Raw genomic sequence first — 10,458 nt, 5'->3', positions numbered from 1 at the left:
CAAAGCCTGTAAACTGGGGCCTCACCACTGGATATAGTTTAAGGTCATATCCAGGACCATAGATCTAAGAATCTCAGAGGAAAATTAAAACTGTTAGCAGAATAGGAGACTACACAACATTTTTTCTGTGAGGAATGAGCTGTAGAAGATAGTAGAAATCATCTTCCACTAGATTGCAAAGTTAGTTTTATACTCTGTTAAGGCAAGAAAGAATATGCTGAGTGGCACTTCATCAGATGTGACAACAGTACTAAGGATATTACCTAAATGGTAGAGAACTACATCAGAAGTCAGAGACTATCTCAAGCAGTAGAATGATTCAGTTATGTTTTCCAGCAACCTCATATTTAGGTGAGGGGAGGAGTTAATACTCTCAAAATCAAAGTCCTCCTCCTGCCATTCATACACAACATGAACGAATTTAAGGAGAAATTATCTCCTACTAGATTGTGAAGTTCATTAGAAATAAGAGAATACTTACATGAAGAAGAGGTTCCACATCTTCATTGATTTCCTCCTGTTAAAAAAAAGAGAAGTTGTTGAATTCAAAGCGTGGTGTTAAAATATGTGTCAAAATTTTCCAAAGATTAAAATTGAAAAAACCTGTAAAGTAGAAAACATTGAGTACAAACATAAAAGTCACAGTGTAAAATGAGTAAAACGTCTAAATAGCAAAAAAAAAAGTGATGTAGAAAGAAAAAAAGAGAAAAAAAAATAGAATCAGTCTCTTTTCTCCTTGGCCACAAGACAGATTGGATACCAAAATTAGTTAGGTTATCCCGATACATGCACTTCCAAAGGTTATCCCGATACATGCACTTCCAAAGCTTATCCCGATACATGCACTTCCAAAGCTTATCCCGATACATGCACTTCCAAAGCTTATCTCGATACATGCACTTCCAAAGCTTATCTCGATACATGCACTTCCAAAGCTTATCTCGATACATGCACTTCCAAAGCTTATCTCGATACATGCACTTCCAAAGGTTATCCCGATACATGCACTTCCAAAGGTTATCCCGATACATGCACTTCCAAAGGTTATCTCGATACATGCACTTCCAAAGGTTATCTCGATACATGCACTTCCAAAGGTTATCTCGATACATGCACTTCCAAAGGTTATCTCGATACATGCACTTCCAAATGTTATCTCGATACATGCACTTCCAAAGGTTATCTCGATACATGCACTTCCAAATGTTATCTCGATACATGCACTTCCAAAGGTTATCCCGATACATGCACTTCCAAAGGTTATCCCGATACATGCACTTCCAAAGGTTATCTCGATACATGCACTTCCAAATGTTATCTCGATACATGCACTTCCAAAGGTTATCCCGATACATGCACTTCCAAAGGTTATCTCGATACATGCACTTCCAAAGGTTATCTCGATACATGCACTTCCAAAGGTTATCTCGATACATGCACTTCCAAATGTTATCTCGATACATGCACTTCCAAAGGTTATCCCGATACATGCACTTCCAAAGGTTATCCCGATACATGCACTTCCAAAGGTTATCCCGATACATGCACTTCCAAAGGTTATCCCGATACATGCACTTCCAAAGGTTATCCCGATACATGCACTTCCAAAGGTTATCTCGATACATGCACTTCCAAAGGTTATCCCGATACATGCACTTCCAAAGGTTATCCCGATACATGCACTTCCAAAGGTTATCTCGATACATGCACTTCCAAAGGTTATCCCGATACATGCACTTCCAAAGGTTATCCCGATACATGCACTTCCAAAGGTTATCCCGATACATGCACTTCCAAAGGTTATCTCGATACATGCACTTCCAAATGTTATCTCGATACATGCACTTCCAAATGTTATCTCGATACATGCACTTCCAAAGGTTATCCCGATACATGCACTTCCAAAGGTTATCCCGATACATGCACTTCCAAAGGTTATCCCGATACATGCACTTCCAAAGGTTATCTCGATACATGCACTTCCAAAGGTTATCTCGATACATGCACTTCCAAAGGTTATCCCGATACATGCACTTCCAAAGGTTATCTCGATACATGCACTTCCAAAGGTTATCCCGATACATGCACTTCCAAAGGTTATCTCGATACATGCACTTCCAAAGGTTATCCCGATACATGCACTTCCAAAGCTTATCCCGATACATGCACTTCCAAAGGTTATCCCGATACATGCACTTCCAAAGGTTATCCCGATACATGATCTTCCAAAGGTTATCTCGATACATGCACTTCCAAAGGTTATCCCGATACATGCACTTCCAAAGGTTATCCCGATACATGCACTTCCAAAGGTTATCCCGATACATGCACTTCCAAAGGTTATCTCGATACATGCACTTCCAAAGGTTATTTCGATACATGCACTTCCAAAGGTTATCCCGATACATGCACTTCCAAAAGGTTATCCCGATACATGATCTTCCAAAAGGTTATCCCGATACATGATCTTCCAAAAGGTTATCCCGATACATGATCTTCCAAAAGGTTATCCCGATACATGATCTTCCAAAAGGCTATCCCGATACATGATCTTCCAAAAGGTTATCCTGATACACGCACTTCCAAAAGGTTATCCCGATACATGATCTTCCAAAAGGTTATCCCGATACACGCACTTCCAAAAGGTTATCCCGATACACGCACTTCCAAAAGGTTATCCCGATACATGCACTTCCAAAGGTTATCTCGCTACATGCACTTCCAAATGGTTATTTCTATACATGAATTCTCAAATATTATTTCAACCCGTAAATTTCCAAAGTTAGTGGCATCTACAATTCATTCAATTGGTCATGTGATGTCAAGAGGGTTTTTGTTATATGATAGATATTTATAAGGTGAAAAGTTAATAAAAAAAATAAAATCCGAATCAGCATTTTTTTTTCTTTTTTAACAAAATCTTCTATTACCGTTATCATCGCTGCCACATGTTCATCTAACCTGACCGCATTTCTCTTTCCTCCAACCACATGCTGGCCACAGTTGGCCCATTCTCGCCTTCACTTTACACGTCTGTCTCCTTCGACGCGACTTTGTTTCTCTCTGACCGCATGTTGTCCTTTATTTTTATTTTTCTTCAGACGCCAGCTTGTGCACAGGTCCTAATTTGCATATGCGTTCAAACACTGTTCCTGCTGCTAATACAATCACTTGCCATCCATTCTTTCGGCTGCTGGTGATATTTTCATACGTGCTCATATGCACTCTATTATAGAAGCATTTCAAATTCAAAGATCGGAGCCTAATCTTATGAACCCGCAGTGTTAGTCAAATTATAATAAAGTATATATTTTTAAGTCTTTGTTTATGTTTGTATGCAAACATTTATTTCACCTTGCTTTCTCATAAGTTGTTGGACACAACACGCTGTAAAAGCCTATCCATGGATTAAGACAATGTTTCTCGGATTAAAAGAATTTCAGCTAAAAGAAAAATCAGTTTATCTATCTACTATTACATAAAAGGAACTTTGTCTGTGTGTGAGCGAGTTCCTTATGGACTCGAAAATGGCTTGGCCTATCTTTATAAAATTTCACACAAAGGTACCTTATGTTCCTGACAGTGTTCTTAGATAGGGTCTGCATTGAAATTTCTCCGATAAGTATCAATAATCAAAAAAATCTGATGAAAAAAGGAACAGGCGATCTTGACCAAAGTTAACACCTTACACAACCTAACATCACAAGTGACAAGTTTTATCACCACACAAGCAGAAAGGCTCGATATATAAAATCAACAGTAGGTTCTTTGATGTGACAAGGGTGCATTCGAAATGAATGTTTCTGTTTAAAGCACAATTGCACCATGATACTTGACTTTTTAAAACTTAAATTCAAGCCATTATCACCGCACAAGCAGCAAGTCTAGGCATATGAAATCAATAGCAGTTTCTCTGATATGACAGGGGCATGTTCAAAATGAGTGTTTCTGTTTAGAGCACAATTGAAGCATAATACTCAACTTTTTCATTTCAAACTTTAATTCAAGCCATTATATATAAATAATCATTTTATAAAAACAGCACTTCTCTACAGTGCAATGTAGACTACAATGTATTGTGGACTACGTCACTGCATAGAGGCATATAAAGCTTCTTCCCAGTGCACCACAATGGGTCTCCAACTAAAGCAGGCAATCAATCGATTTGATTAAAAAATGAGCGATTTCACCGATTTTGATGGCAATAAAAATATGGGAGTGTGAAACATTCATTCAATCCGGGCAATGTCGGATCTTCCTGCTAGTTTTTGTATAAAAATAAGCTGATCTTTCAGTTCTGAATTCTTTAAATGAGGGCTGATTGTTTGTATTACTGTTTTGATCGGACTATTGTTCTCGTCTTGAGTGTTATTTGTGAAACGTTTTGGTCGACCGAAACGTTTCACGAATAACACTCAAGATGAGAACAATAGTTCGATCAATACAAGTTATATAATCAATAAGCTGATATTTGTTTTGTACTTCATGCGATTCTTTCATGGAAAGATAGAGAAGTACAAATTCTAAAAACTCGATAAGTAAAATGGAACAAAATCTTACCATTATTTTATCCTGCAGTTGTAGATTAGCTTCTTTGAGGTTTGCATCCAACGTGTATCGAGCCTTTAAAATAATACAGAAGAAAATTAAGTTTTATCATTATCGTCATATTCGATTTAACAGCAGTTTTATACACAGGCATGCATTAGATGGCTTTTAGAAATTGACTTCTAAACTAACCAAGCCAAGAATTTATTTATACCTCTTTCTCAAGTCAATTCTTACCGTTTCCTCCCATGTTTTTCCGTACCTTCCTCTGTAACTCCGCAATTCTATATCTACTAACTGAAACATCCTCATTTTTCTTCTTTTTTTTTTTTTTACATGGGGGTCACCACTAAGGCCCAGGAGCCACTCGGGGATAAGGGTTATTGTGTGTACACTAATCAGTGGGATAGTATCGTAGTAATTTTTAGTATTGGGGATTTGATAAGGTGTCATTACTTAAGGAATTTGTTTGTGTTGGATTTGAAGACATCCAAGTTGAATTCGGGGGGGGGGGGACAGGCAAGTGGCAGAGAGTTCCACAGCCATGCAGTTCTAAGAAAGAAGCTTTGTTCATGGAATCTACGTTTCGATTTAGGCACGTATAAAGAGTGGGGAAAATTATTGACAGTGGTTTCAGCTAGTCCGGTGTTTTTCATGAAAGATCGGTGGGGGGGGGCAGAGAATGGAGCTCAGACGAGCACTTGCCATGGAAATAACGATAAAACAGAGACAGGCTTACAACGTCTCTTCGGTGGGAAAGAGGTTGCAGGGAAGAGAAAAGGGTATCCCCCACCAAGTCACAAAGTCTATTTTGTACTCTGTCAAGGCAGGATAGACTGTTTTTAGCAGCTCCTGCCCAGATGTGGCAGCAGTACTCCATCCTTGAACGTACTTGGCGTTTATACAGATAGAGAATTGCATCATTAGTGAGATATATTCTATCATATTGTTATACATTCGTTGCAGCCGATCAAATGTTGTTTTGCAGTCTATATAATTTCTAAAAAAAAATCAACCTTTTCATCGTCTCAATATAAACACTCGGCAGCAAAATGAAAGCATATACAGATGGTTATAAAAATATTTTGTTTATTCAAAATAACCTTTTCAGTTTCCAAATGACAGTTTTCATATTAACGACAGTGTGCAGGGCGAGGTGGGTGCGTTCTTGTAGCAGACAAAAAAGTGTGCCACTTAGCTTGGCCATTGTAGTTGCTCTCTCCTTCCTGTTGTCTGCACATCTATTTTATTGGCCCAGATGACATCAACAATCCAACATGTATTGTCCTGAAAAGTTGGTCAATCTCACTGACCTAATCCTCAGGGATTCTACATCCCCCATTTTGACTTTTTTGATGTCATTCCCAGGAGCATCCACATCCAGGCTTCTGACTGACACTTCTTTTGACATCATTCTCGGAGGATCTGGATTATCCAACAATATTTGATGTCAGTTTCACATGTTTTAAAAATTGATTTTCAAACTAACCTATCTCTGGCCAGGTCTTTATTTACCCATTTTTCTCTTAAGTCCATTCTTATCATTTTATCCTATGTTTCCCTTGATCTTACTGTAAACTGACCCTGCCAGATTGTTCTACATCTACTAATCCAAGAATTCACACCTACTCTTTTAATGTGACCATAGCAACAAAGTCTCCTATTCTGCACACATTGTGTGCTCTCCACATTTAATCTTCCTCTGAGATTAATAGATCTAAGTCAATTTTTTTTTCTATTTCACCCCAAAGAAGGCACAGTTCCACATAAATGTAGGGACCTACTAGTTGGGACACAATTTGCAGGGATACTATGTAGGGAGTTGAACAGCAAGATGTCTGTTCACATTACACTTGAACTACTGCATGTCAGTACAGTCAAGGAAGCAGGAGCCTGAAAGAGAATTCCAAAATTTAGCAGTTTAAGGAAAGAAATTATTAAAGTAAAAGGCTTTCTGGCATCTGGGGATCTCTGTGTAGGGGTGGGATTTTGCTGCTTGTCAGGTTTATTGGGGTTTTTTTTATGTCGAGGGGTACAAGGGCTTGGAGTTCATCTAAAAAAATGCTTGTAAAATCAGCACAGGGACGTAACATTTCACCGACAGAACAAGAGTTGGAATTTGGTTGAAGATTCTTATTTTTACCATATCTAAGAAAGAAAGGCTAGTAGCAAATGTGGCAACTATATTCCATATATAGGCGGACAGTGGCCCTGTAGAGGTACGGGATACTCTCAGGCATAAGTAACCCATCTTCTCTGAAGCAGCCTTTGCAACGCCCTCAATGTATATGTTCCAATTCATGTCCCCTGGGAGCGTTAAGCCAAGGAGTTTGAATGAAGAGCTTACAGGTAGTGTATGGTTATCAGTGGTTGAAAAGGTTTTTTGTAATTATTAAAGGAAAGAAGCTTAGTCTTAGCAGCATTGAATGTTGCCATCCATTTATGTCCCCATTCCACTACAGACTGGAGGTCTTCCTCTAATGTTTATGCCATTGCCTTAAATATGTGTTCATTCGTTACAGAGTATTGTGTCATCAGCAAATATTTTTTGGACTCACATAGTGAGACATAATTGAAGAGATGACATGAAAAGAAAAGGTGAAGACAAAAAAAAAGTCTTTGTTCTTGAAAAATGTATGACAGAAAAATTTCTAGAATAAAATTCACATAAAAATATGAAAAATTTATGACAGAAAAATTTCTAGAATAAAATTCACATCAAAATATGAAAAATTCATGACAGAAAAATTTCTAGAATAAAATTCACATCAAAATATGAAAAATTCATGACAGAAAAATTTCTAGAATCAAATTCACAACAAAATATGAAAAATTCATGACAGAAAAAATTCTAGAATCAAATTCACAACAGAAAAATTCCTAGAATAAAATTCACATCAAAATATGAAAAATTCATGACAGAAAAATTTCTAGAATCAAATTCACATCAAAATATGAAAAATTAATGACAGAAAAAATTTCTAGAATAAAATTCACATCAAAATATGAAAAATTCATGACAGAAAAATTTCTAGAATCAAATTTACATCAAAATATGAAAAAATTAATGACAGAAAAATTTCTAGAATAAAATTCACATCAAAATATGAAAAATTCATGACAGAAAAATTCTAGAATCAAATTCACAACAAAATATGAAAAATTCATGACAAAAAATTCTAGAATCAAATTCACAACAGAAAAATTTCTAGAATAAAATTCACATCAAAATATGAAAAATTCATGACAGAAAAATTCTAGAATCAAATTCACAACAAAATATGAAAAATTCATGACAAAAAATTCTAGAATCAAATTCACAACAGAAAAATTTCTAGAATAAAATTCACATCAAAATATGAAAAATTCATGACAGAAAAATTCTAGAATCAAATTCACAACAAAATATGAAAAATTCATGACAAAAAATTCTAGAATCAAATTCACAACAGAAAAATTTCTAGAATAAAATTCACATCAAAATATGAAAAATTCATGACAGAAAAATTCTAGAATCAAATTCACAACAAAATATGAAAAATTCATGACAAAAAATTCTAGAATCAAATTCACAACAGAAAAATTTCTAGAATAAAATTCACATCAAAATATGAAAAATTCATGACAGAAAAATTCTAGAATCAAATTCACATCAAAAAATGAAAAATTCATGACAGAAAATTTCTAGAATCAAATTCACAACATAAAAGTATGAAAAATTCTTGCATCCAGACAAATTTCCCCTAAGATTCAGGACAGTTTTTTTCAGCTTGTGTTTGCAGTGCAATTTTGCAGGGCAGCGAGACCTGAACCTCAAACACTTCTAATCTGCAATAATTTTTATTAAACGACTTCAGTTATAATTGTAAGAGGGCAGCCTTCATGACAATATAAACTGATACCTGTGACCATTGCAGGACTGAGTTGGACATGTAAAACAAAATTAAAAATAATATACCTTATTTTGTCCAGATAGTCAACATGCCGTTAGGAAATCTAAGTAAATTTTCTAAACACGTGGACGTGACAAAAAGTATTTTGTGCCTGATTGTTAGTGTTGTTGAAAGTTGGATGTTACATCAGCCGAAATGTTGTGAAGTTAACATTCAAGATGAAGAATCCAAATTATCAATCCGCACCTAAAAATTCGGTAATCCTGCATTTACCAACCTACAGGTGTGCTCGACTGATTACAAGAATAACCGGAAGTGGAAGATCACGAAATGTTAAACCCCTACGAGAAAATTATAACAATAAATGAGAAGAACATGCAAATAAAATTAAAACATGTATCTAACTCTAACCTGTGTAATTAAAATTAATTTTTTTATTTCTTCCAATTTATAAAAAGTAGACTTCATAGATTCGTGTTAGCTAAAAGCAGACAACGCATTAATTGTGGAATGCTCAGCTAACCTTTTCCGGCTATTTCCGTCAGCTGCCGAGTGAGCCCGAGCCAACCTCGTAGAAATTGCGGGTCAATAAATGCAGAAGCATCGATTTCTTTATGTATTATTTTTTTTTTTAGAAAAACATAATACATGCAGAAGCACAAAAAATTCAGAAACATGAAACAACTTTTCTTTATGTATTATTTTTTTTTTAGAAAAACATAATACATGCAGAAGCACAAAAAATTCAGAAACATGAAACAACTTTTCTTTATGTATTATTTTTTTTTTAGAAAAACATAATACATGCAGAAGCACAAAAAATTCAGAAACATGAAACAACTTTTCTTTATGTATTATTTTTTTTTTAGAAAAACATAATACATGCAGAAGCACAAAAAATTCAGAAACATGAAACAACTTTTCTTTATGTATTATTTTTTTTTTAGAAAAACATAATACATGCAGAAGCACAAAAAATTCAGAAACATGAAACAACTTTTCTTTATGTATTATTTTTTTTTTAGAAAAACATAATACATGCAGAAGCACAAAAAATTCAGAAACATGAAACAACTTTTCTTTATGTATTATTTTTTTTTTAGAAAAACATAATACATGCAGAAGCACAAAAAATTCAGAAACATGAAACAACTTTTCTTTATGTATTATTTTTTTTTTAGAAAAACATAATACATGCAGAAGCACAAAAAATTCAGAAACATGAAACAACTTTTCTTTATGTATTATTTTTTTTTTAGAAAAACATAATACATGCAGAAGCACAAAAAATTCAGAAACATGAAACAACTTTTCTCTTACGTTTTGTTCTTCACGCAAATGTTGTTGCAATAAATCAGATTTCTCTTTCTCGTGTCGCATTTCTGCCACAAGTTTTGCATTATCCAATTGCAATTCCTGAACTAATGCACCATGTTTGCCAAAGTTATTCTGATAAAAAAAAAAAAAAAAAAAAAAAAAAAAAAAAGCACAAAAGTAATTCAACAACTGAAAATCATTACAACACATGAGAGATTTTTGAGTCTAGTTCACCATAAACAAAGCATATTGCCATTGGAACACAAAACACTATCGTGATTTATAGGAAGTTAATATGGGTGGGGAGTTGGGCAGCAAAATGTTTGGGTACTTATGCAGAATACGGACCTTGCTGAAATAATATTATTATTTAGAAACCCATTCTTAACATAGGGGAAGGATTTTTCATTAACTATTCTGTACTTTCACCTAACAATTTAATCAATCAAGATCACAGTGTAGTATCTGTTCTGATGCTACACTTCACCTTTTCTGTCCTTGGTCAGTGGAGGAGAAATCTTTCATGACTAAGACAATTTTAATTTTTTTTCCTATCCAGAGTGCTCCTTTTTTGGGGAGCTGGATTTTCCCCACATTAAAAAAACGACCTTGTGTCTAACTCTGCCCTTGTGGGGAGGCAAGTAAATGGGAACAAAAGATTCTGTAAAATTAAATTTCACGTGAAAAGAACAAAATAAGG

At 35.0% G+C, this 10,458-nt stretch overlaps 1 protein-coding gene across 8 annotated transcripts in view; it reads right to left on the bottom strand.

Annotated features, from left to right (window-relative positions):
* Positions 1-10,458, bottom strand: part of LOC145254754 (uncharacterized) — a 203,857-nt gene that overhangs the window by 47,611 nt on the left and 145,788 nt on the right. For 5 of the 8 annotated variants that reach the window (XM_080113497.1, XM_080113500.1, XM_080113502.1 and 2 more), the window contains 3 exons: positions 9,762-9,890; positions 4,561-4,623; positions 482-520 (listed from right to left, as the gene is read on the bottom strand). In XM_080113497.1, the coding sequence (XP_079969623.1) occupies positions 482-520; positions 4,561-4,623; positions 9,762-9,890 (231 nt within the window). The remainder of the gene's footprint in view (positions 1-481; positions 521-4,560; positions 4,624-9,761; positions 9,891-10,458) is intronic. The other 3 variants (XM_080113498.1, XM_080113501.1, XM_080113504.1) reach the window with 1 other exon arrangement.

This window comes from Euprymna scolopes, chromosome 30, assembly GCF_053919585.1.
Source record: "Euprymna scolopes isolate OS-2025 chromosome 30, ASM5391958v1, whole genome shotgun sequence".
NCBI classification, from domain to species: Eukaryota; Metazoa; Mollusca; class Cephalopoda; order Sepiida; family Sepiolidae; genus Euprymna; species Euprymna scolopes.
Note: the sequence above shows the minus strand (reverse complement) of the source record. Positions and strands in the feature narration are given on the sequence as shown.